Below are 25350 nucleotides of genomic sequence, written 5' to 3'. Positions count from 1 at the left end.
GGTCGCTAGGTAGCAGGGCAGAACGTAACCTTCCTGGACGTCGCCTCTGACAGTCTTTAGACAACCAAACAATACAAACAGATACAGAGTTATATACAAACACGTAGCCCTTCCTTCATCGAGGAAGGGAACGGTGCGTGGGGCTTTCCAGTCGTGCTGGTTAGAAAGAAGGACGGTACGGTGAGATTTTGTATCGAATACAGGCTCCTCAATGCAATTGCGAAGCGTGACGTCTACCCCTTACCTCGCATCGATGATACTCTGGACAACTTGCACGGTGCCAGACGTTTCACCAGCCTGGATCTGCATGCCGGGTACTGGCAGGTGCCGGTAGCAGAGAAGGACCGAGACAAGACTGGCTTCATCACGAGGAAAGGACTCTTCAGATTTGTGCGAATGCCATTCGGCTTGGCGAATGCGCCGGGGACATTTCAGAGGATGGAGGCGAGGCGGGTGAACGCCTGACCGCCCAGGTGTATAGCTTTAGCGCGTCCCGGGTGTAGACTCCCGAATGGGGTGCACCCAGAACAAACCCTAGCCGGAGATAGTACACTTAGATGTACGCTCCAACCGGGGTGGCGTGTGTCCTTGTGAACCATCCCTGTGGGTTCGTTTGTCTTCGTAACCAGGGGCCTTCGACCGTGGATGAGTTGTCTTGATACTTGTAGGTCGCTAGGTAGCAGGGCAGAACGTAACCTTCCTGGACGTCGCCTCTGACAGTCTTTAGACAACCAAACAATACAAACAGATACAGAGTTATATACAAACACGTAGCCCTTCCTTATTCTTTTGGACCGTGAAAGGGTCGGTCACTACTCCAGTCAACTCCAGCCGGACTCCGGGATACTGGTCAATCCCGGACGGCTTTGGCTCACGCGCACCTCCCTCAAGTACTGAGGGAAACTAACACAATCAAATACCCCCTATCACACAATAGCTCTTAAATCAATACTTCCCACCCGGGGCTACTCCAACCGGGGTGACAAGGTAATCGGTAATATGAAATGCGGGACCTGCCTGGTCTGGACGAGCTCAACCGCAACTAGGAAATGAAATGGGATGGATCAACTTCGGGTTGTCGCCCGGTACTCACCCCAACTTGGACTGGACTTTGTTGCGGGAGCTCGACCCAGATGTCACAGTTGCTGGGCCCTCACACGTAGACTTAGTCGGTCCTCCGGGAATGCACGCCCGGTAGGCTGCTCCAACTCACTTGCGCGATCCTTGGCAAAACGAACTCTGTTTATCTGTTATCTGTGGTCACTCTCTCTGTCTGTCTGGCTATCTTCTGTCGATCTTCACATGCACTCCATCTTGACTTGTCTTCACTATGGTCTTGTCGTCGTAATCGTCCGCGGTCCCTCGTAACATACTTCCAGCAAGTATAATCATCACTGGGTACGCAAGCGAAGTTCAATGTTCCACGGAATCCGAACAGATCTTGGCTGGTCGGCTTGGTCGGTCGGAAACATCTTGGACTTTGTATACTGGATCTTCACATCTGGGATGGTATCTTGGTATCTCCATTCGGGATTCATGATTATCTCCAAACGGGATCACACTCCACTTGGGCTTCACATCCGGGATGTCTTGGACAGCTTCACGGTTTCTGGGTCTTCACTCGATCCGGTCGGGCTCCTCTTGCGTTGTACAGTGCACCAAGAGCAGGCGGCCTCCAGTCGGAGGCACTTCTACGCTCCCTTGGGCTTTGCCTCTCGTTTGGTACTTGGTTCCAGCCGGGGTCCGCTCTTGGGGACATCTCCATCCGGGGTCACCAAACCTTGTACACTGCCAACGCGAGTCCGGCCGGGATCCGCTTTTCCCATACGCCACGTGTCACTGCCTCTCTCTCCCGTAGTGAGCCTCTGAGCCAACCAATCACAGGCGCAGCTCGGGGAATCCGCGAAAATCTCCAATCCCATTATGTCAGGATGATGGACGCAGTGTTACGGGGACTAACATGGCAAAGCTGTTTGGTCTATTTAGATGATGTTATTGTCTTCTCTAAGGGAATGTGGTACATCACGTCGTGCACTTGGCGTCTGTGCTGGAAAGATTGTCGAGCGCGGGTCTGTCGCTGATGGCAAGCAAGTGTGCCTTCGCGTCGACACGTCTGAACTACCTAGGACATGAACGTGACGGTGACGGAGTGAGGCCGATAGCGAGTTTGGTGGACAGCGTCGTACGGTTTCCAACACCGACAGATGCTGCTGCAGTGAAGCGATTTGTACATATGGCGGGCTACTATCGGCGCTTTGTGCTGGATTTCGCGAGTAAGGCAGCGCCTATGACACTATTGCTACGGAAGGTGGTTGTGTGGCGATGGGCAGAGCCACAGCAAGAGGCATTTGAGCGGCTGAAGATGGAGTTGACGCAGAGGCCTCTGTTGGCCTACCCGGACTTTGCAAAGACCTTCCGGTTAGTCACGGACGCGTCGAAGGTGGGCCTCGGGGCCGCGCTGACCCAATATCAGGGGCAGGGCGAGCAATCGATCGCCTACGCTTCTAAGATTAATTCGGAGACAGTGGCAGCGTACACAATCACAGTGCAGCGGTGGTTTGGGCAGTCAAACTGTTTAGACCTTACCTGTACGGACGCAAGTTTGAGCTCGTGACGGATCACGCGGCGCTAAAGTGGTTGATGACGTCGAAGGAGTGGACCGGACGGCTGAACCGCTGGGCTCTACAACTTCAAGAATACGACTTCGAGATTATCTACAGGCCGGGCTCAAACAACGTCGTGGCTGACGCGTTGTCGAGGGCGCCGGTAGGAGCAGCGGTAGGAGCATCGGAGCAACGAGCAGCGGTAGTCGACGGGGCAGCCAGCGACGAGCAGCTGACTAACCGTGTCATTCGTGACGAGCAGACGAAGGATCGCACGGTGAAGAACCTCAGGCGGAAGGGCAAATACCGTGACAGGGCTATTGTGGTCGAAGACGAAGTCGTCCACTTTGTCCAAAGTGACGGCAGTAAGAGAGTGGTGCTACCTACGGCGCTGTGGACGGCAGCGTTGAGAGAAGGTCATGACTCGATCTACTCGTGCCATTTGCGCACGCCTCAGACATACGAGCGCGTGACAAGGAGCTACTGGTGGCCAGATATGCGGGCCTACGTAAGGAGACGGGTGCAATCATGCAGAGACTGCGGGCCGAGGAAGACGAAACCGAAGGAGGTGATTCCCCTGCTGAGAAGTCAGAGCGTGGGAAATGCAGGTGATCGCTGGGCGCTCGACGTGGCGGGGCCGTTGCCCGTCACGCCGGAGGGCAATCGGTATGTAGTGGCGGCGATAGACTACGCTACGAGGTATTCGGTGGTGGCGGCTGTGCCCACGCACACCGCGCCGGACATCGCGAAGTTCATTGCGGACAAGTTGGTGTTCGTGTACGGCCCCATGCGTGAGGTCGTCATGGACGGAGCGCCGGAGTTGAAAGGCAAGGTGTTGGACTCGTTGGTGAAGGCTCTACAGGCTAAGCAGATCACGCCTGTACCCTACAGACCGGCCTTGCTGGGGCTGATGGAACGCTTCCATCGGTCCTGGAAGGACATGGTGGCGATGTATGTGGCGGAGGCTCAGGACGATTGGGATCAGTGGCTGCACTGAGCAGTGTACGCGTACAACGGGGCGGGCCACTCGGGCACAGGCTACAGCCCGAATGAGCTCATGATGGGAAGGAAGCTGCGCGCGCCGAGCGAGCTGCTTCGCAGCAGCGGCGTCACGCAGACCGGGCCGTTTGCGGTGTACTACCGCAAGCTGGTCGACAACATGGCAAGGGCCACGGAAGCAGCGTACGCAGCATTTGGCGAAGGACCAACTGCGTCGCGAGAGGTACTACAATCGGCGTGTTCGGCAGGACACGACGTTCGAAGTTGGAGACTTGGTGTGGGTGCTCAAGCCTCCACGAGGCAAGGTCATCTCGAAGTTGGCCCATCAGTGGGTGGGCCCGGCGAGGATCGTGCTGTCGGCAGGGGTCGACAACTGGGAGGTCGTGCGCGACGACACGGACGAGCATTCAATCGTCCACTGCAGCTTCTTGGTGTCGAGCCGCTGTCCGAGCGACTCGTTGGAGTGATTGCGGAGAAGATCATCACAGAGCCGGAACTGGAGGACGACGACGCAGAGCTGCGGAGGAGCGACGGCGGCGACGAGGAGCAAGTCGCAGTGCAGCCCGGTGACGGACAGGACGAGGGACAGCACAATGGCAGAAGTGCTGTCGCTACAGCGCACGCGGGCGCATCAGTCGACGGAAGAGTAGTGACTGAAGGCCGAGAAGAAGGCCAAATGACGTCGCAAGCGGAGGAGAGCAGTGTCGTACGGCGAAGTACGAAGGAGACGACTGGTGGCGGAGAATCCACGACGGGCGGAGCAGGAGAGCCCGTGCCGACCAGTGCAAATCTGGCCGGACAAGACGCGGAAGAGAAACGACACGATGCAGTGGGTGAAGTGACCGGTGGAGTAGCGCGTGCTCCAGCGGTCCGTGCACCCAGTAGTCGCGAAACGGCGAGGACGAGCTTGGTGGCGCAGCCAAAGCTGCTAGTAAGGAATCGAGTACGGAAGCGCAAGGTGGAAGCAGATGTCGAAGCCAAGGCCAGTGAAGAGACGAAGCAGCGACGACGTCGAGAAACCGACGCTCGTGAAGCTCGAGTAGCACGACGGCAAGCTGCGCGTGACGAGTCGGAAGCCGCAGAAGCGAAGACGGTTGGTGCAGACAGAGCTACTGGGGTTCATGCTGGTGAAGAACCTGATGGTGACAAGGGAGGCGCTGCGCGAAGAAGTGGCGAAGGGCAAGACGAGCACGTGCGCGTCGGAGAAGCTGTCGGCGGTGACGAAGACGCAGAGGGTCGCGACGAACAAGGTGCGGCGGTGGATATGCTGCGCGGACGAGGACGAGCACGATGGCAGCCGCCAATGCCGGAGCTCCTGCAAGTGGAGACCGCTGGCTACACTGTTGAACGAGCACCCCGGCGAGTGCGCGACCGCGCAGGACGCTACGTGCGTGAGCACCAAGTGGAGTACGGGGCCAGGACGACCTGCGGGACGGCGATGGCTCACGGAAGCAGAGTTCGAGCAGCTCGAAGATGCTGCCAAGGTCGAGGACGACCTTGGAGCCGGGGATGGCGTGTAGTTGGATGGCCGGTCATGTGACGAAGGGCCACGAACAGGCAGCGCCAGACGATCGCGCGCTGGTGATCGACTTGACGGACGAGTAGTGTGGTGGACATCGGCCAGATCGGGTCGTGGTGTACGACAGGAGGCGTGTGGTGAAGAGGGCAGGCCAGTGGACTAGTGCCACCGGCTGAAGGCGGTCACTTAGCAAGCAGTGGGAGGTTGAAGTTGGCGATGGCGACGACAGAAGATCGCAGGGCGTGGGGCGACACGACGGGACAAAGGCGAGGGAGTATACGAGTGAGGAGAGGCGAGGTCAAAGACAGGAACGTGAGGCTGTGAGGCCACGAGCACGGAGAAGGAGTCGAAGAGGGAGAGGTCCAGTAGGTAGGCAGGCGCCCGTGCGTAGGAGTAGATACAGCGGGGATAGGATTGAGTAGGAGGATACCGAGCGGCGGTCGGCCGACTCGACCCTCAGTTGCGGTTTTCACAGGATTGTGGAGAGTCAAGACTAATATACACGAGTTGCGCCGAACGCACGGGTTTCCGGTCTTTGGAGCAGCGACGAAGAGCGTCGGCCAAAGCGACGGCAATAGCGAAGGTATGGCAGTGGTAGGCCAGTGCACAGATGAGGGCAGTGTTAGGGTAGGGCGGCAGGACTGTGGAGAGAGACCACAGGGGCTGTGGTGTTGGAGCACCTCGGCCGAGTGGTGCGGAGCTCGCATGTGCCAGTGTGCGAAGGGCTCTTGCTGCCTGCTGTATATAACCGGGCTTTATGAGCTGGGAACAGCTAGTGGGGCTACCCGACCACTAGTGCTTATAACGTTTCCTCCTAGCCATCCCTATCCTAGCCATGCGTGCAGGCCAGTAACGTCTGGTCGACACTGAACGGCCTCGCACTGGAAGAGACCCTGCTTACCGAGACGCTCCCTAGGTGCTTAGGTGAGCAGCTTGTGTTAACGATCTCCCTCCGACGCGGTGTAAGAAGAAGGACACCCGGAGTGGAGATAACGACAGATTAATTCGCGTATGTGACTCGGAGTTGTACGTATTGATGGAGACTGCACGATTCACGCGAAAGCCGAAACGAAGACGCCGACTGTTGGCTGACCTAGTCGCATTGTTTGTCTGGTCGGTCTACCAATATGTGCTTCTCCCAGTATCGGGTCGCAACCACTACAGCTTTTTGGTAATTGAGAACCCCATGCACCCGGGTCCAATAAAAGTTTATCACGTCAACTCGATGAAAAATGCTCACAGCTCGGCGTATGTTTTTGACGTTCTGCAATGGGTCCTATCAGAGACCCATAAATCCCAAGCAGAATCTTCGGCTCCGTTTGAGTGGAGCACCTTTGTCCATTTGACCAAGCCCCAGCAATTAAATTGGATCGACTGTGGAGTTAACGTGCTTCATTACATGGATGTGATTTCAAAACACATTGCAGCCGAGAAGCCTGGATCGATCGAGGAGAAGTTCGCCGCGTGGACAGAGGGTGATCTCGGCGTCAAGAAGGCAGCAGCATACCGAGCTAAGTTGTATAGGACTATATCTCCAGCGTGATCGATTGTAGCACCCGGTGAGTAGAAACACAATCAACTTCTTTTTAACATGGTTCCGGTTATTGACGTTATGGCTCAATGCAGCAAGTATCGGAATATGTAGTACCGCAAAAATACGCTATGGTACTGCAAAGCATAACTGCGGTACCTACCGCAAAACATCACCGCGGTACCTACCGCAATACATCACTGCGGTACCGCATTGTAACACTGCGGTACCGCACTGTAATACTGCTGTACCGCACTGTAACACTGCGATACCGCATTGATGTAATGCGGTACCGCGTAGGATCACTGCGGTTCAAACAGTACCCACGGGTTAATAGAAAGGAGGTGCGTTCGTCATGTTTTTCTGTGGTCGATACTGACCGCTTGGCGATATTCTCAAGTGCGACTTGTAGTACTTCATCCTGTATGTATTCAACTAGATTTAGCGTTGCTCCACTGTTCAAACTGTGATTCCTCGCGCGTCATCCGTAGGACTACGGTGAACACATACGTCCGACTATTGACGAGTTCTGAAATATTGCAACATACGGTTGGCATCGCGGAGTGTGGTCTCAATTGTTGGGTCTGGGATCGGAGATACTAGTCGTGGAAACGGAGCAGCGAGATACAGCAATAGCTTGGACAGCATCTTTGATCTCGCCCGCATGTTTCGCTATCCAGTTTAGAGATTTGTTATGGGTACGCCGGTACTCCTCCAATACTTGCACGGCTAGATTAGTTGCATCGACGTCAGACACCCGAGCCGACGTGAGAATATCATCTGCAACCGCAGCGACTAAGCTGTAAATTGGCCGCCTTCTATTGAAGAACCGTCGTTCGTCCGCACTACACCACTTTGTGCCAAACTGATCCTCGAGATCTCGGACAGCTCTGGCGCCATCTAAGCCGACCGACCATTCTTTCCACAAGTCCGGCACAGTAGCCAACCCCCGCCGAAGTTAATACTTTGACCGACCACTTTGCACGTCAATAGCTATTGGCGAAGCTGACGGCACTACATGAGCGGTATCGCCGTCGCCTTCGCGCCCACCAGATAGAAGCTAAACTTGTACAACAGCAGTGCCGCCTTACAGAGGTGCCAACACGCGCATTACGTCACTGAGGCTACCTTGAACCGTCCGCATGGTCGAGCAGACTTGCGCTAAAGAACTCTTGAAATCCTGGTGTAGCCCGTCGATTTTGACGTTTAACACCGGTACAGCTTTCTGAAGACGCTGTTCAGTTGGATCTTCCATTGCGTCAACAGCTTGCATAACCTCACTGTTAAATTCCGTGAACTCCTGGGATTGAAATATGCTGTGCTGCCGAACTGGGTGTGTTGGTGCGGATTTCTGCAAAAATACAGCATCCTGGAGGACGACCTTACGGAGATATTGGAGCAACTCGAGAAAACCTCCGGCCGCGAGCGATTGTTCCGCTGTTCCTGAAGCAATGGCCTGTTGCCAAACCTCCACCTGCGGAAATATCATACTCTGTAATGCTAGCGGGGGATCAACAGAAGCTCGCGCAACAAAAAAGCTCCCAATACTCGGTTCAAAACCCGCAAGTGTGTGCATCGCCTGCCTCGGAAGAGATGTGAGGTAACATTTCTACATTGATTGGCCATTCCACCGACCCAAACGACGGATCTGGGACTCACTTGCGCCTCCTCAGTCCGCCATACGCGATCCGGATCCGCGGCCGACGTAAGTTTTCGCTTTGCTGTGGACGCCGACAAGTTTCAACGCCGCTGTGATAGCTGCATTGTGAACTTTGTACGACATTGGTTTCGTGGTGTGTTTACCTGTTTTCAAGAGCTTTATCGGATACCAGCGCTCTGAAGACGTAAAGTCGGGAAATGCCTCGCCATCCACATGCCAACGCCAAAACAAGTAAAATCCAAGAATTCCATGGGGGCAGATCTCGACATGCTTATTGCGCATGCAAGCGCCGACTTCAATGCGCCCCACTTGGTTGTTTTTACCCTGTCGCATCACCATAACCAGAGCCCTGCATGGCGTGTAGCCCTCGTTTTCGTGAACAATCGAGTGTAAGTCTGCCAATTCCATCATTCGCGCCGACTCTCCTCTCATGGCTCAGTAGAAAGCAACCAAATTCCGCAAGTTTTTGCCTGAATCGCGTGCCGGTGTCCAGAAATACCGAGCTATCTCCTTAACTTGACCGATTGTCGTATAGCCATCCAGTAGTGTATCAGCTCCACGGTCCTCAAAAACTTTCCGCTTCCTCTCGTCTTCTTCGTACTCTGTCAACTTCAATAGGGTCGTCGCAGCTTCGTCTCTGGGGGAGGGATTGCTGTTCACTTTAGCCCGAGATTGCTGCTTCCATAGGTTAACCATCGCAGCAACGTAGGAGTTCGCAGTAGAACGTCCGACGGTTTCAATTCTGTCGCTGGGTGTATTTCCACTCTTGTGGCGCTTGGTCCGGCCAATTACGCGCTCTTGTAGGAAGAGATGGAGCTTCTCACCAGTAACTGTAAACCGGGTCAGGTTATTAATGCTGCTTTTTTTTCCGAGCACCAGTCTAAGAACTCCTGCTGCCGACTGCTGTATGCTCTCTGCGTGTTCTTAGGTCGAAGGGTAGTGGCCTTCTCGTAGGTCCGCTGGACAGACTCCTTCAGGGCGACCTGCATTCGAGTCTCTGCCTCCGTGCTGCCCATTGCTCCAAGCTGCCCCCTGCACTCGAGTCTCTTCTTTCCGTGCTGGCTTGGCGCGCGTCTAGCGGCTTGGCCCCTAGCCGCAAAATTTGATGTAATTTTGCCCAACCAGCATCTAGAAGATCCCTCGTCAAATAAACAGTTATTTCACCCCCAAAACGTGAGATAACTACAATGATTTGATCGAAAACCACCAGTGCTGACCGGTCCCGGTCCGGACCCCAGTGGTGATAATGACCAATAAGATGCCATCGCGAGCGCTTTTGCGTTTTAATTGGAAAATATTATGCGATGGGGCATATTTTATCCAATCATATGAAGTTATGTGTACCACACATTGTTGATGATGAGGTTCTGCTGCATAGTTTTGTGGAACAGAGAAGTAAGAAACATCGCAAGCTCCGAATGTTGGGGGTTGCACTTCCAGACCCCCGCAATACAAAACTCAAAACTAGCTCCGAGTTGTGGCAACGGGTCCGTTCGCTATTTAGCCATAGCTTCATTTTTTCTTGGGGGGGATTGGGGTTGTTGAAAACTAACTTAGCGCATTGGGCACATGATGGTTGTTTGAAGTTGCCTGCTTTGAGTAAGCTGGTTTTGCGGCGAAGTGAGAGAAGCGCAATGTGGGAAATGAAGAGGTTGGGACAACCTAAAAAAAACTCCTTGGCGTCTAATTACTTGCGATTATAAATATGGCTGACCTAAACATACCATGGTTCTGACACGAAGCAGTTTTCATGCGGAAGCTCAGGCCTCTGCTATTTCACTCACACAGATCGACGGAAGCCGTTCAAACTCTTGTAAGACGTTTTTAGAAGCACCGTATTTAGACATTTGTACCCATTTGAAAAGCCCACTTGCTCATAAGCGACGGGTGGTAAAATACTGTGCACTTCTGCTCGAGGATTATTGTGAATTCCGGCCAAATTCGCCGAATCGGGTCTGTTTTGGGCGAATCGCCAAAGCACTTGGGTTGACTATGGTCGCCCGGCTATGCCCCCTTGACTCCCTACTAAGTACGGATTGGGCTTGACATGCGGGCACAGAACCATATGTTTGTTGGCCGGCGATTCGGCAAATGACTTGATGTTTGCAATGGTCGGTTGGACAGGGGCCCCGGCGGTTTGCGGTCGATTCAATCCGCCGATCGGAAAATTAGAGTAGAACTCACAATACTTCCAGCCGGCAATGCACCAGTTGATCTCCACTGCGGCTGTACTGCAGCCTGCAGGGTTCTGGTATCAAAGCTGGCAGCATGCCACCTGAGACGGTCGTGGCAAGCTTCAACTACAGTACCGTTAGCGCACGGTAACCGTGACGGCCAGCCTTCTGCCGCGTGCATTGACACCACGGCTGACTTGGCCACGGCCCTGGCCCGGGGCCCCTGGGGGACTCCTCGGGTCTCCACCGTGGGATCCACGTGCCGATGGGTAGCGACAGCTAGAGTTGTTATGCTGCTCAAAATGAGTTAATAGATATGATTGCAAACAATGTTTTTAACGTTAAATACGTTAAATATTTCTGCGAGAGGAAAAATGGTGCGGTCACTTTCGTAATTATCGAGGTACTTATCCCCTTGAAGTTGACCTTCACACACTCCACTTTTAAGCGCTTCGAATACCTCGATGTGGGCCGCGCTTAAGGCTTCCCGCGCTGTCTGACCGAGTGCAGGGGAATGCTGCCAAGGACATACAGTGTAGACTTTGGGTTGCTCGACCACATCCATCATCTTCTCCTTACTCGTACGCTGCGCGCAGCACGTCTCGAAATCCCCGCAAGTCTTTGCTTCACAAGTCAACTTCCTACGGGCTACACAAGTCCTCTACAACTGGGCCGCGACTCCGATGGGCCGCAAGGACGACCCTGTATGGGGCGAGTTCGATGTCGTCGTCCCGAAGTCCAAGCCGACGAAGCCCCACCCCGATGTGTCGTGCCGTCACTGCGGTGCATTGATCATGAATGCCCAGCCCGGCCGTCATCTCTATCCACATATCCACATCTGCTCCAGAGCCCCAGCGACAACGAAGGCCACCTGGGCAACGTACGACGCGCAGAAGAAGCGTAAGGCAAGGCCTGGGATGTTTTCGCCGTCGAAGAGCCGTCACACAAGTTACAGTGGCTCTCCAGCAACAAATTCCCCAATCGTACTCAGCAAGGAGGAGGAATCAAGCATTCATCTGGACATCGCGATGGTCTTCTACACTGCTTGAATCCAGTTCCGCGCGATCGAGAATGCGTACATGCGCAAGCTGTTTAAGCGTCTGACTCCTGCGTTGAAGCTCCCAACCCGGCAGGCGCTAGCGACCACCCTGCTCGTGAAAGCCTATGAACTGGAGAAGGCCAACCTGGCTGAGCTTCTTTCAAAGCAAACGTTTCTGGTTATCATCACTGACGGCTGGTCCAACGTAAACCGCGAGAGTATCGTGAACTACGTGTTGTGGTCACCCGTCATGCGTCCAATGATGTGGTCATCGGGTTCTACGGGTTCTGAGGCACACACGGGGGACTACATGGCATCGGAGCTTCTGCGAGTCATTGCTGAGGTAGAAGGCGTGGCCGGCGCTGGGGTTCCTGGCGCTCTACATGGCCGCCAGCTTCGCCGAGTGAGTGAGCGAGCCCATTGCCGGCCAAAGAACCCGTCGCTTGTTCAAAGTCTCCGCCGTTGTGTCGGACAACGCAGCCAACACGAAAAAGGCTGGCCGACTGGTTGAAGCTAAGCACCCAAACGTGGTCTTCAACGGATGCTCGGCGCACGCCATCAACCTGCTCCTGAAGGATATCTTCAAGATCAAGTTGTTTGGAGACGTGCTGAAGAAGGCCATCAAGATCGTCAAGTTTGTGCGCGCTAGACACCTGCTGCTCGATCAAGTTCGGCGTTACCGGCGCCAGCTACAAAAAGCAAGGAAGGCAGGCGAGTTAGCGGTCCCTGTGTCAACGAGATGGTACGCTCAAGAAAAATGCATCAAGAGCGTCGTTCGCAACAAGACAACGCAGAAAGCAGCTTTGGCGGACTCGGAGCTTATGAAGCACTACACGGACAAAGAGAGTCAGGTGAAGCTGGACGAAGTTCAAGGTATTGTCAACGATAAGCAGTTTTGGATCAAGGCGAAGGTTGTCGTTCGGCTGACGAAACCGGTTACACGAGCACTAGCTGTCCTGGAGACGGATGCTTGTTCGGACTCAATGATCCTGCACGAGTTTCTTCGGCTGTATCAGGCGCCAGAGTACACTGAAGGTATCGCAGCTTTAGCCGGCAGCTCCGTTCAAGATGAAATTCGCAAGCTGATTGCTAGTCGATGGGACTTCTTTTGTCTACCGTCCGATTCCACGACGGTTGCATACCTGCTGGATCCGTCCAAGGACATCTTTAACTTACCGAGCGGTAGCCTTGACGGCAGTGGTGGTGTCGGATCGAGCGGAGACAGTTCTGACGGAAGCTGCCCTATCAACGAAGCTATACCCGACCCTCAAGACAGTCCGCTTCGTAAGGCGGTTCGCTCCGCTGTAAAGCTTGCCGAGCGTTTTGGCCTCCCACCCGACGTGAGCTCAGCTCAGTTTCGCGCATCGCTGCTATCTTTTGTAAAGACGAAGAAGAACTGGACTGCTGCTCAGAGGGAGGCTGCTAGTGAGGACTCACCACTGGACTGGTGGACACTCGACGACCACTTTCCTGTTCTTCACAAGTTCGCAGAGAAAATTTTGAGCATCCCGACTTCGTCTGCAGCAAGTGAGCGCCTGTGGAGTGTACAAGGATTTACACACAACAAGCTTCGAAACCGCCTTAAGGTCGCAACAGTCGAGAAGTTGTCGTTCATCTACACGAACAACGGAGATGCGAAACCAACTCGACTGCCATTGTACAAGACTTCTCCTCGGCCGATAGAGCTCGATAGCGACAGTGACAGCGACAGTGACGAGCAAGAAGCTGAAGATTCTCTGTTTGACATTAACGACATGGAGTTCGAGTATCTCTTGGACGCAGTCGTGAGTGTGGACATTTCGCAGTAATCGATTTCTTTAGTCCTTGCCTTCACAACAATAAACGTTTTGCTTCTGAGCGTAAGGCGCACTAACGTTCACAATATAACACACGCTTTGCTAACACACACCGATATCACAGGTAGAGTGCTATTCTCGATTAAGATTTCAAATGTAATCCACAGCAATGACGCAAGCCAACACCCCCACTACTGAGCCGATTCCATGATACAGCTGCAGACGGTGGAGTAGCGAGGTGTCGGGCAGGGCACACACCTTCTTCTGCGTTTACGAATACTCGCGCCCAGCAACGTCTGCGTCGTGGCCATTGACAACAACGAATTGAGCACCCCCGTCCGCGCGTTGTACACCGCGTGGCTGTTGTCGGGCAATGAGAAGCCGAGAAGCGTTGATTTACTTGAGCGCCAGTCCGCGACTCGAACGGCACCTTGCACTTCTTCAAAGTCCTCTCAAGGAGGACGAGGCCGTCCAGCCGGCCGAACGCGAAGACACCTCTTCTCGATCGCACAGCACAGCTGCAGCGACGTCAGATACAGCTCTGTGTCCGTGTCGTTGGGGAAGGCCACGCGGAAGGTGCGATTGGTGCCGTGGCTCGAGCCCTTGTCATGCATCAGCTCATAAATGATCCAGCAGCAGCTCGCACTTGCCTTCTTTCGTGGCGTCGTAGGCAGCCGCACTGCCAAAGAGGCCGGCACCGACCGTCACGCGGTCGTACAGTGGAGTCGCCATCACGACGCAAATCGGGGAATGGCACGAGCTGCATTTCAAGCGCGTTGGAAGTCCTGTCGATCCACGCCCGCCAGTCGAAGCTCCGCGGCCAGCGCCGCCTCAGGCGTGATGTCCGCTGTGAACTGCACCACGTCAGGGGGGTAGCACTTCCCACACTACGCCCACGTGCGTACTTACCACGGAAAGCTCGTATTTCGCAGCCTCCAGAATCGTGAAGTAGAGGCTCTCTTGGCCAGCGAGCTGTCGGTTGAGGAAGATGTGGTCTTGACACAGTACGTCGCGCACTTTGAAGCCGGGCACGGCGCCGTAGAGCGTCACGCAGTAGTGCCGTCGGTGCTTCTCCAGCATCTCCTCGAGCAGCAGCCGTGTAAACCCACTCTCGAGCCCCTCGCGCAATGACGCACGCAGCACGAGGTTCTAGCGACACGTGTGCGAGATTCCGATGGCCGTGTTCATCGAGAACACGAGGAAATTTATGATCTTGTTGAGAAGGACGCTGGCAGCGTCCACGAAGCCGAAGAGCGAGTGATCCGTGTACACGGTCTTGACGCCCAGGTCCAGCGCTTTGGTCTACAGCAGACACTCGTGCATGAGGGTGGACGTGGCCTGGTGGCCATGCACGATCCGCACCTGCTCGCTAACGCGGATGGCCCGGAACAGCGCCAAGTGGCCCACGAACGTCATGTACGTCACGATGTCCAGCAAGTGCATCACCGGCAGGTAGTACAGCTTGTCATGTAACGCCCGCCCGCGCGCTGAGTGGGGTGTTGGCGGCGCCGTCGGGGCCACTCTGACCTTGGGTCCGGGAACGGCATACGTGATCACGATGACATTGTGGCCGCCGCACAGCAGGCACTGCGAGAGCGATCGCATGGGCATCTCCACGCCGACCAGGAGCGGGAAGAAGTCGCAGCACATGACGATGCACAGCCGCCGCACCGTAGTCCAGCATGAGTAGCGAGAAATCTTTCAGCAGCAGCAGCAGCGTACCAAACAGCATGTTCAGCACTGTTAGAGCGTGCTGACGCCGCCACGAGAGCGCGATGTCCAGCACGGGCGAGAATGCACTGTCCAAACCAGACTAGTAGCATCTCCACGTAGCGTTCACGCGTGGCGCTGATGATCACCTTGGCACAGTCGCTGTGCCCACGGCGGCGGTGCCCCAAGCACGGTCCTTCGGTCTGGCCATCCACAGATCTCAGCCCCACCTCCTTCATCTCGGCCAACTCCGTGCCTTGGGGGGGGACAGCACGTCGTGCAACGGGTACTGCGCGAAGATGGCGCTAGCCGCAGATGGTAGAGTCGCCGTCGTCCAGGTCAGGATCGAGGGGGCGGCGTCCACGTCGGGATCAGAGGTGACGTCGTAAGGCCGCGGCGCCGACGTACGTCTGCACCGAAGACGATAGCCCTTGGCGCGCTGGTTCTGCGTCAGGTCCTCGCGGGGCTTACGCTTGCGCGGAGTACTTCGTCGGCCTGATAGAGTCCTCCTTTGAGAATTGAGTGCATGGCTGTAAATACAGAATAGCTGCCTCAAATGGGTTCAGCCAAATCTTGCCTTTTAATTATTAATAACTGCGCGCAATTTTGTGATTAACTGATATTAACGTTAATATCACTTTTTCCCTCTAAAAAACAACTCTAGCGACAGCCCACCCACAAATTGCTGGCTCGCAGGAAACGAAGGCTCCCATATTCTATCGCAGCTCGACGTTGGATACAAGCAATTCTTTTTGAATAATGCTAGGGCTGTTAGCGTCTTTGGCTCGCGTCGGAGCTACGTACACAATGCAGTTGGGTCGGTCCCAATGCCTTCTCTATACAACTACACCTTAACGGGCGGGAAGCAAAGCAACGAAGAACAGCAAACGGAGGCGAGGCCCCTTCCTCACGTGTAGCTCAGGAGCTGACACAGCAGCTCCTCGTCCTCCTTCTTCACGAAGCGCCCCTTGACACGCAAGCGCGAGTTGGCAAAGTTCTTGCGCACGTCGTAGTCGACCTTCTTGGCCCACACGCGGCGCTTGCGCTTCTCGAGGAAGCGCTCGATGCGTTTTCTTCGGGCTTCGGGCGAGTAGCTGCCGATGTACTTGCCCTCGGTCGAGGGTGAGGAGCCTTCCCTGTGCTGCTCGCTCTCGTTGGCCGCCGAGATCTCCATGCGGATGAACTCCTCCAGGTGCTGGCGGCCCAGTCCGCCGTACTCGCTGCCTTCGGACGAGCACACAGACGCCAGGCGCATCCGCTGCTTGTAGTCGCTGTCGTACCACGTGTCCTCCTGCTCCTCGACGCCCGTGGGGCTGCATTCGCGGCCCAGGAACGACTCGTCCTCCTGCACGCGCGACAGGCTGCTCGGTTTGTGCTTCTTGCCGTAGGACGACGAGTAGGTGCGGTCGAAAGACGACGAGTGCTCGCGATACCGCATCGAGCTGCTGCCACCGCGCATGGGGATCGAGATGGGCCTGCTGTTGGACGACGAGTAGCTGTCGTTGTCGTCCTGGTTGGAGGCCGCGGCGGCCACGAGCCCGTCGAAGGGCGAACGGTACGCGGACCACGCGGGGCGCTCGGGGGCCTTGTCGCTGGCTTCGCTGGAGTCCATGTCCACGTCGCTGCTGCTGCTGTCGGCGTCCTCGCGGCCGGGGATCATGGACGTCAGCGGGCGGCCGTGGATCTTGTGCTGCAGAAGCGACATGGACGAGCTGTAGCCGTCGCCGCGCAGCTGCAGGAAGCTGGCCGAGGGCAGCGAGCTGGCCACGCCCGCGTCGAACGCCGCGAAGGCGCGCTTCTTGCTGGCCTGCCAGGCCGAGGGCGGCTCGGCCGCGTACAGCGGGTTGTCGGCGAACTTGCGCTCGTCGGGCGCCGACAGGCTCATGAGCGTCTGCGCCACTTCGGACTCGATCATGACGCCGGAATGGAGCGGTGGCGGTGGTGGCTGTTGCTGCTGCTGCTGTGGCGTTAACGCTGGCGGGGGGACAAGCGACGCGGAGCTTCTTCTCCTGCTGGTGCTGCGGGCGGCGGTCGTTTCGATTGCGCTTTTTGGAGAGTGCGAGCGCTCCCTGTGTGGCTGGGCGTCTCTGTGCGTGGCGTGACCTTCGACGCCACTTTTCTCGCCGATCTCCTAGGGTTCGGACCGGTCACTTGGGGTTTGTATGCGAAGGGCCAGTTTCTACACTTTTTCATGTGCTGGAAGCCAAAAAGCTCGGAAACCGGGCCAAGTTCAACACAGCAGCGACACGTCCAGCTCCAGGCCGCGGGGCTGCCCACGCTCGCGTCTGCCTGCCTGCCCGCGGGCGGCCAGCAGCCTGCCGGTGCCGCCTTCGCGGCGAGGGTTGCGGCCACGCCGCGACGATCGATGTGCACCAACATCCATCGAGGTGTCGGCGGATCGCCGATGGATGGCCACGCAGCCCTGTGGTTAGGGCCCATGTGGCCGAATTTGCCGGAAGGCGAACGACGGCGATCGTCCGCGCGGGCGGGCGGACTTCATTGCACTGCCCAGCCTCGCCTCGACTTCAAGCGGCTGCAGCACATGCGCCTCGCCCCGCGCCGCCTCGACTCGGCTGGCCTTGAGCGCTTCTCGGACGGTAGTGCACGCAGTTTGCCAAATCGTCACTCGATTTTGGCAAAGGTCTCCGCAGCGCCCTGGTGCACCTGTTCTCGCTGATCCGAATGCCGGCCACGCACGGACTGGTGGAGGGCGGCCAACGACCGACCGCGCTGCGGCTGCCGGTCCAATGGCTTCGGTCGGCAGTTGACGGGCAGCATGCTATACTCGCCAGTCCAAGCTCGGTGCCGCCTCGCCGGCCAGCATCGACGGTGCGAATACTGTCCATCCGCTTCAACTGGGCTTCAAGGGCCACTGTGGACGTCGTCGTCTCGCCGCACCGATGCCTTTCATCCTCGCCCGATGAGCTCCGCCGCCACGCCGGACACGTCCGCGCTGGTGTGCTCTCGCCGGCGTCGGCTGGCCAGACACAAATTTAGGTCCTAGTGGCGAGCGGCTGTCGACGGCGCTTGCTGCTGCCACTTGGCGACGCCATCTTGTCGGCTAAAAATAAGGTTGTCTCCGTTTTAGACCCTGAATTGGTACTAATTCCGATGAAGCCATATCGAGCCGGTCATACCGGTACTCTGAGCGAGCGCTACTTCGACCAGGTGAGAACGCTTCGCGCATCGCGCATCGCGATGGACGTGCAGCACACACCCGTGCCGCCGCACGTGCTGCGGTCGCCGCTCAAGATCCAGCCCGAGGAGTTCGTCGACACGCCGAGCAGCAGCGCCACGACGTCCCCGGCGGAAAGCTGCGCCAGCGACGTTGAAATGCAGCCCAAGCCGTGGGAAAGGACTGCGAGCACGGCGAGTTCCGTCGAGACCAGCGAGCCGCTGTGGGAGGACGACGAAGAGGAGGAACCCGAGGGCTCGATCGTGGTGGAGAACAGCTCCAAGGTGAGAACCGTGTCGCTGGAGATGCAGACGCTCGTGCGAGGCATGCACCAACGCGTGGGTGTTCTGCAGAGATTGATGCGGGAGGCGGTACTGCAGGACAAGCAGCAGCGGCAGCAGCTCAAAAGTACACATGTGCAGGCAGCGGAAGCCAGCAGCTCGAGGTTATCTCCGGTGACGAGCGGGGACGAATCGGAACCTAACCTTCAGAAACGCGCGGCGTCGAGGGCTACGCGTAATGGTGAGCCTTCGGAATTGGTGTCGGCTTCGCCCGCTGGGTCGGTGGAGGAGACGCTCATCGGCCATGAAGTGGGTGGCAGTGCAGCGAACGATCAAGTTGGTGCCATTGAGCAGCCGGAATGTAGTGCAAGCTCAATGGACGAGGATGTCCCTCCCGCGATCACAACGCTGCTGAATCAGGTGAAGCGCTTGCAGACCCAGCTGAAGTTGACCACGGACGAAAACCTGCATCTTAAGAACACAGTTCACAGGTTAGAAGAGGAGAACGCTCGACTCCAGGCCCAGACAGCATTCAACCCGCCGAAGAGCGGTACTGCGCCACCGGGATCAGACCATGATCAGGAATCGAATTGTGTCGAGGGCACTGAGGCTGGCGACAGTCACGATGAAGATATTTCCCGCTTGACCAATGCGATATTTGGAGACCCAACATCGTTTCATTTCGTCATGGAGGAAGACCTTGCGGTCTTAAAGAACCACGAGCGGTGTCAGCACAAACTCCACGAGCTGTGGGATACCGTTCGGACGCTCAAGACCTACGTGGAAACGTACGAGCTCGAACGGAACGTCATGCGAGCTCAGCGAGACGAAGCCATCGCCGAAGCGGACCGCGCCGACGCCGAAAACGTGAAGCTAGCCAGCAGCAGCAATCCCCAGCAGAAAATCAAGTACCTCCAGCAGGTGAAGAAGGACAACCAGGAGCTGTGTCGGAAGAATCGCGCGTTGAACATGAGGCTCGCCCGGCAGGCAGCTAAGGTCATCCGCGAGAGGAACGGCTGCTCCGAGCTGGAGGTCGGCGACGCGTCAATTGACACATTGGCGTCTGCGACGCTTGACGATACGATGGAGGACAGCGTTGATCACTCCGCCGAGCGCAGCGGCGAGGAAATCCTGCGCAGCATGCGGGACCGCAGCGGGGTGCTGGAGCAGCGACTCGAGCGGCTGCGCCTGGCGAGGCAGCAAGTCGACGGCTGCAGCGAGGAGGCTCCTCCTCCTCAGGAGGCGTCGGGGTCCGAGTCGGAGACCCAGACGCGCTCTATCGAGGTCCCGCTGGCCGGGACAAGCCCCCGGTCAGTGACGTCCCCATCGATGTCATCGAACAGCGGCCTGCGGTCACCGCAGGTCCGCAGGCAGGATCTGCGCATCAAGTGAGCCTGCTCTCTGCTTGGAGCAAGATTGCTCATGCGGCGATATTTATTTTTCGTGTTTTTGTCCATCAAACTAAGTGCTTGGCACGATCCTATTCGCAGAAATCGTGTCCTTAGAGATCAGCCATAGGTCAAAACTCAATTTAAAGTTACCTCATTGGTCGAAAAGGTAAGCTTGCGGCAATGCAAGCGGCACACCGCTCCGTTGCCAACGGCGCATGCTGCGCGAATTCACAAGAGAAATGGCTGCGGCCGGCGACTCGCACAAGGTGCGCACCACTGCGGGCATCTCGCAGGCCGGTGCCGAGCACCTGGACAGCTTTGCGTCCGCCGCCGGGCTGATGCAGCTCAGCTCGGCGGCGATGGCAGCTGACGCCGCAGAGTCCGAAAGAGCTGGCAATGGCGGCGACGGCAGCACCAACAGCGCCACCACGAATAGCATGAGCAGCAACGCCGCTGCTGTATCCGCGTCTGCCGCGGATGCGTCGCTGCCTCCAGGCTGGCAGCGGATCATCCACGGCTCCGGACTGCCCTGCTACGTGCACGACGGACTCGGAGTCGTTTGCTGGACGCGGCCGTACCCGCTGGACGTGGGCGGCGACGGCGCGCTGTCGCAACCGGAGCTCCACCGGCTCGTCAAGCAGCACGTGCCGCCGCTCAGCATCTTCGCGCCGGGGTCGGATGCGGCGGCGCAAAGGCGCAAAGAGAGTCTTGGCGCGGCTGAGGTGGCATCGTCGCCGGCGCTGCCAGCGCTGTCTTCTCAAGAACCGAGTAGCGTAAGGAAGGGTGTTAGATGCTTTCGAACAGGGAGACAGCTCCACTGTTGGGTTGTTTTCGGTTGGCAGGCTCACTGAGCGAGGTATTTGTATGTGAGATCAGGCTCAGTCCAAGAAGCGCAAGTTGAACACCCCCGTGACCAAGGCAGAGCGAGCGCAGGACAAGGGATCGGCGGGTGGCAAGCAGCCGTCAATGGTGAGTATTTTTTCCTTGATTTTTTGCATGGTCGGCCCCGAGATCTAACAACACCCGACTTCTCTCGACAGACTTTGGAGGAATTGACTTTGGAGGAATTCAAAACGCTGCCCATCGGCGATCCGCGTGTTCTTCAGGTAGGCTGTCTGTTGAAGCGTATCTTTGACGATATCTGCATAAAGCAGCGCCAAGTAACGGAACAAGCTGAACCTGAATTTGAACAACAGGCATGCATGGAGCTCTCAATCAAGACGCCGGCACAAGTTCTGCAGGAGTATCAGAATCGTAACCGGGGCGTGTCGATCAACTATAATACGGTGCCTGTCGAGGGGGACGGTGTGAAGCTCTTCAAGACTATCGTGACAGCCGGCAGCACAGTCGCAGAGGTACGAGGGATCACGACAGGACGTGGTGAACCTTTTTCATCGCCTGTAATAACGTGGTCTTTTATTTTAGGGGGTTGCCTCGACCAAGAAGATTGCCAAACAGTTAGGAGCGCAGCAGTTGCTGGCAATGCTGCACGAGCGAACAGCCCGGAAGTACTATGAGGTAGCAGAAATGTACAACAACTCGCTCAAGGGCCAACCTGTGATCGCCGAGTCCTCCACGTATGGGCCAGCTACTCCGCTACGCAATGGTGCGAGGGGCGGCGGACGTGGTAGCGCGGACCCTCGGCTGCAGCGGGCTGATAATAATGCCCCCAACCGGATGCGACGAGTACGTCGAGCTTCTCCGAACCAGGACTACGACGTCGGTGGAGGATATCGCGAGTATGCGCCGCCCCAGTGGGCTGCGTACAATCAGCAACCGATGCAGCATTTGCCGCAGCAAGCAGCCCCCCAGCAATGGATCGGAGAAGGTCAGCAAGGTGAAATGGAAATGGACAGCATGGGCCCCGAGCGTGTGGTGGTGTATTCCACCACGCCAGCCGCAAACGCTCCGGGGGCTTATGGTGGTGGGCAGTACTACAACAATATCGGTGTCGGCGGCAACGCGTGGGGTGGCTACCCAAATGTCAATCACCCAGGGTCTCACCCGAATGTACCTGGAGCTTATCCTCAGCAGTACGCTGGCGGCTACGGAGAAAGCCAACCACCGCCTGGCAACAGACAGTATGCCTATGGCAATTACCATTCTCGACCGTCTGACCGCTCAAACACCTCAACGCCGATCGAAAGAGTCACGGTACGATCGATTCAATTCTGCACTTACGTGTGATGACCGATAAGGAGCTAACTGTGTGAGTGCAGGCCAATTTACGCAACCAGATGTCGAATCAATGATGAAGCGCAGTAAATGAAGGCGTCGTCGGCGCGACTGCGGCGAGACGAGTGCCAAGCGTGGGGTGCAACCCATGGAGAAGGAGTATGATACTTTAGTTTCGCGCACCTTCATGTAAAAACTTCTCGATTTTGCCCGGTGTAATGCACTAATTTATCGCCCGCCTTGCAGTCTTGCGTTGCAATCGCTGTTCGTCATGCAACCAGTGCCCCCAAGCAGCCCAAACTATCCTTATATGTATATGTAGCCTTGGAGGTGGCAGCATTCATTACACTTCGCCGTTGTATCGCTTGTCATCTGGTGCATGTGACTCGCGCAAGTTCACGACGTCGCAACAGCTGGGAAAGAGAGAGCCATGTAAAGATGTGGAGCAGCGTAATGGAGACCGCGAGGGCAGAGCGTGCCCTGGACAGCCGGAGCGGCGGCGCAAGTCTCGCTGCGTTGAAAGAGACACAAGCCATTTGCCTGTCTTGGTGGGCTTTCCCCATCAGCGAAACCGCCTCCGCGTAACGCACCGCTGTCTGTCAACGCACGCACGAGCTCACTTGTCGGATGGAGGGCTTCCTGCTCGTATTCTCCAAGGAGCGCGTCGCGCAGGTGCAGTACTGTGTGCTGGAGCACGGCATGCTGCGCTGCTTCGACAAGCCGGGCGGAGTGCTGCGCGAATCCGTCGGACTCACCCGGCATCGCATCCGCGTGCAGCCGCTGGTTGGCGACAACGCCGGCCTGTGTCCGAACCGATTCGCGGTGCACGCGCTCGAGGTGAAGCGCAACGAGCAGGCAGGCGCGTTCGTGGCGGCCGGCAAGCGCGAAAAGACGTACTGCTTCGCCGCCGCCACGTCCAAGACAATGATCAAGTGGGCGAACGCAATTCACAATTGGCGACGCCACGCTTTCGACGACCCCATTAGCTGCGCGCTGTCCGGTCATGAAGACAACAGCGGCTCCGCCTTGAAGACGCCGGACTCAAAGCGACGAGCTTCTCTGCTGGAGAGTCAACGGCAGAACCTCGTGAACTTGGCCAACCGATTCGACGTGAAGCTGATCACCGGCGACTCGAACACTGAGAAAAAGTCCCGCGGCTTGTTCAGGAGTCCGTCGTTCCGCGTATCCACGCTCAAGGACCCCGTCGAGATGAAGATCGCCAGACCCAGCTTCGCCGTTATCTCATGGCTGCCTGGGCGCCTCTCGGCGCTCCGACCGAGCCTCCCAGGCAGATAAACAGCCTGAAGACCCTGTATGCTCCCGCTGTAGCAGTAAAAAACACCCTAGAAGTAACGTGTTAGTGTCGAAAATGTACACACCTTTGAAGAAACAAGAGCACAAATCGGCTTGCAATGTGGTATTTCCGTGTGGACCCTATCGTAGAGCAACGAGCGGATGTGAATCCGCGTCGCCTCTCGAGCACCCCTTCACTTCGGTTGTTCCGGGACGCTGAAGCCGTGGTTCGTCTCTCTATGCGATTATAGATAGAGTCCCTCGGGGATGTTGGCCTTCTTCTTGTAAAGCGCTTTCTCCTTTGCCTTCCGGAAGTCCGATTGCGTCACACGCATGCGGCGCTCGCGCAGGGCAAGCAGACCAGCCTCCGTGCAAACAGCCTTGATGTCAGCTCCAGAAAGCTCGTCCTTGGACATCACAAACTCCTCCAAGTCCACATCGTCTGCCAGGCTCATGCGTCCTGTGTGGATGCCGAAGATACGGCGCTTCGTCTTAATGTCCGGCAGCGGGAACTCAATCTGTGTCAATGAAAACGATTCACGAACGCGTCAATACCAACAACTACAGCACAGATACTACAGGATGAGGTACGCACCTTTCTGTCGATACGACCAGGACGGATAAGAGCAGGGTCGAGGCTCTCAATAGCGTTGGTCGCCATGATCACCTTGACGTCGCCACGCTCATCGAAACCGTCGAGCTGGTTCAGCAGCTCCAGCATCGTACGCTGTATTTCACGCGTGCCGCCACTGCTCGAGTCGTAACGCTTGCTACCGACAGCATCAATCTCATCAATGAACACAATAGACGGAGCGTGGTCGTCTGCCACGCGGAACATCTCGCGGACGAGCTTCGGGCCGTCGCCCAAGTACTTCTGGATCAGCTCGGAACCCACAATACGAAGGAAGGTGGCCGACGTCTGGTTAGCGACAGCCTTGGCCAGCAGTGTCTTGCCTGTGCCAGGCTCGCCGTAGAGAATGACTCCCTTGGGCGGACGGATACCGATGCCTTCGTAGAGCTCCGGGTGCGTGAGCGGCAGCTCCACCGCCTCCTTGATCTCCTGAATCTGCGACTCCAGCCCACCGATATCTGCGTACGACTCGAGCGGCGCCTTGTCTACCTTCATGACGCTCACCATCGGGTCCGTGTCGTCGGCGAGGATGCCCACGACCGACATGACCTTGTTGTGCAGCAGCACGGAGCAGCCGGGCTCCAGCATGTCCTGGTTCACGAAGGACATGACGCCCACGTAGTACTCGGGCCCCACGGAGGACGAGACGATGGCGTGGTTGTCGTCGATCATCTCCTCGAGCGTGCCGACGCCCATGGGCGTGCCGCGCAGGTCGTCCACCTTGGAGCGCTCCTCCTCGTCCTTCTCCTGCTTGGGCTTCATGACCTCCTGGTTCTGGATGAACTCCTGCTCCATGAGCAGAAAGTCCTTGATGCGCTCCATCTTGAGCAGGCGCAGCTTGCACTTGGCCGTCGGGTACACAGTCGGGATGCGCACGGCGGCGGCCGGGCCTTTTTTCTTGCGGCGCTTGCGCGTCATGGCGCCGCCGCGCGGCTCGAACTTCTTCTTCTTCTGCTTGGCCGCATCCTCCTTCTTCTTGGCGGCCTCCTCGCGCGTCTGGCGCGGCAGTCCGCTCTGGCCCTGACCCATGCTGGCTGCTTCTCCGCCTGCTTCTCTCCTTCAGCACTGCAAAGATCTCCCCCTGCACAAAGGGGAAAAACCTCGGGCAAAGGCGGATACCGAGGTTTTACATATTCCTATTTTCGACCAATAAAACGCGGATATGATGCGGACGCGCCCGCGGATTGGTCGAGAAAAAAGGCAACTTCCAAGTTGAAGCGACCATCGCTCTTGAGTTACCCTGCAACCAAGCTCAACAGCTTAATTCTTCACCACTGGTTACTCCTAACTCTTAACATACATCGCAGTGTATTGGACGTCAATGCGGTCGAACTGAGTCGCAGCCTTTTGCTCGGCGGGTGGATCGCGACCAA

General features: G+C 56.8%; 11 protein-coding genes across 11 annotated transcripts; 7 read left to right on the top strand and 4 right to left on the bottom strand.

Moving 5' to 3' along the window:
- Positions 1-3799: 3799 nt before the first annotated feature.
- On the top strand, positions 3800-4030 carry PHYSODRAFT_434316 (hypothetical protein; the record flags this gene model as incomplete). Its single annotated transcript, XM_009523366.1, has 1 exon — positions 3800-4030. A coding segment is annotated over one exon (231 nt), but the record flags the coding sequence as incomplete, so codon positions are not given.
- Positions 4031-6157: 2127 nt separating this feature from the next.
- On the top strand, positions 6158-6664 carry PHYSODRAFT_486038 (hypothetical protein; the record flags this gene model as incomplete). Its single annotated transcript, XM_009523365.1, has 2 exons — positions 6158-6394; positions 6446-6664. The coding sequence occupies 2 exons, from the start codon at positions 6158-6160 to the stop codon at positions 6662-6664; spliced, it is 456 nt and encodes a 151-aa protein (XP_009521660.1).
- A 5352-nt stretch (positions 6665-12016) lies between these two features.
- PHYSODRAFT_440014 (hypothetical protein) lies at positions 12017-12688 on the top strand (the record flags this gene model as incomplete). The annotated part of the gene is made up of 2 exons (XM_009523364.1): positions 12017-12253; positions 12344-12688. Coding segments are annotated over 2 exons (582 nt in total), but the record flags the coding sequence as incomplete, so codon positions are not given.
- Positions 12689-13773: 1085 nt separating this feature from the next.
- Positions 13774-14053, bottom strand: PHYSODRAFT_327285 (hypothetical protein; the record flags this gene model as incomplete). The annotated part of the gene is made up of 2 exons (XM_009523363.1): positions 13774-13915; positions 13968-14053. 2 exons carry the CDS (start codon positions 14051-14053, stop codon positions 13774-13776), a joined length of 228 nt encoding a protein of 75 aa, XP_009521658.1.
- A 417-nt stretch (positions 14054-14470) lies between these two features.
- On the bottom strand, positions 14471-14986 carry PHYSODRAFT_483830 (hypothetical protein; the record flags this gene model as incomplete). Its single annotated transcript, XM_009523362.1, is given in 2 exon segments — positions 14471-14616; positions 14635-14986. Coding segments are annotated over 2 exon segments (498 nt in total), but the record flags the coding sequence as incomplete, so codon positions are not given.
- A 952-nt stretch (positions 14987-15938) lies between these two features.
- On the bottom strand, positions 15939-16946 carry PHYSODRAFT_485758 (hypothetical protein; the record flags this gene model as incomplete). Its single annotated transcript, XM_009523361.1, has 1 exon — positions 15939-16946. One exon carries the CDS (start codon positions 16944-16946, stop codon positions 15939-15941), a length of 1008 nt encoding a protein of 335 aa, XP_009521656.1.
- Positions 16947-17222: 276 nt separating this feature from the next.
- Positions 17223-18028, top strand: PHYSODRAFT_327283 (hypothetical protein; the record flags this gene model as incomplete). Its single annotated transcript, XM_009523360.1, has 2 exons — positions 17223-17628; positions 17673-18028. 2 exons carry the CDS (start codon positions 17223-17225, stop codon positions 18026-18028), a joined length of 762 nt encoding a protein of 253 aa, XP_009521655.1.
- Positions 18029-18917: 889 nt separating this feature from the next.
- On the top strand, positions 18918-19879 carry PHYSODRAFT_555943 (hypothetical protein; the record flags this gene model as incomplete). Its single annotated transcript, XM_009523359.1, has 1 exon — positions 18918-19879. The coding sequence occupies exon 1, from the start codon at positions 19175-19177 to the stop codon at positions 19877-19879; it is 705 nt and encodes a 234-aa protein (XP_009521654.1). The 5' UTR covers positions 18918-19174.
- Positions 19880-20945: 1066 nt separating this feature from the next.
- PHYSODRAFT_479053 (hypothetical protein) lies at positions 20946-22130 on the top strand (the record flags this gene model as incomplete). Its single annotated transcript, XM_009523358.1, has 4 exons — positions 20946-20984; positions 21075-21233; positions 21304-22032; positions 22098-22130. Coding segments are annotated over 4 exons (960 nt in total), but the record flags the coding sequence as incomplete, so codon positions are not given.
- Positions 22131-22680: 550 nt separating this feature from the next.
- Positions 22681-23349, top strand: PHYSODRAFT_478480 (hypothetical protein; the record flags this gene model as incomplete). The annotated part of the gene is made up of 1 exon (XM_009523357.1): positions 22681-23349. The coding sequence occupies one exon, from the start codon at positions 22681-22683 to the stop codon at positions 23347-23349; it is 669 nt and encodes a 222-aa protein (XP_009521652.1).
- An 87-nt stretch (positions 23350-23436) lies between these two features.
- Positions 23437-25032, bottom strand: PHYSODRAFT_354148 (hypothetical protein). The gene is made up of 2 exons (XM_009523356.1): positions 23942-25032; positions 23437-23864 (listed from the first exon to the last, which is right to left on the bottom strand). Exons 1-2 carry the CDS (start codon positions 25004-25006, stop codon positions 23592-23594), a joined length of 1338 nt encoding a protein of 445 aa, XP_009521651.1. The 5' UTR covers positions 25007-25032; the 3' UTR covers positions 23437-23591.
- Between the last annotated feature and the right edge of the window lie 318 nt (positions 25033-25350).

This window comes from Phytophthora sojae (assembly GCF_000149755.1).
Source record: "Phytophthora sojae unplaced genomic scaffold PHYSOscaffold_2, whole genome shotgun sequence".
NCBI classification, from domain to species: Eukaryota; Oomycota; class Peronosporomycetes; order Peronosporales; family Peronosporaceae; genus Phytophthora; species Phytophthora sojae.
The sequence above is the reverse complement of the archived record's forward strand: the minus strand, read 5'-3'. Positions and strand labels throughout refer to the sequence as shown.

Excerpts from the sequence above, each read along its gene's own strand:
- PHYSODRAFT_354148 (XM_009523356.1), bottom strand. The coding sequence starts at position 25,006 with ATGGGTCAGGGCCAGAGCGGACTGCCGCGCCAGACGCGCGAGGAGGCC. Across the intron at positions 23,865-23,941 it reads CTGGTCGTATCGACAGAAAG|ATTGAGTTCCCGCTGCCGGA; the intron begins GTGCGTACCTCA and ends TCATTGACACAG.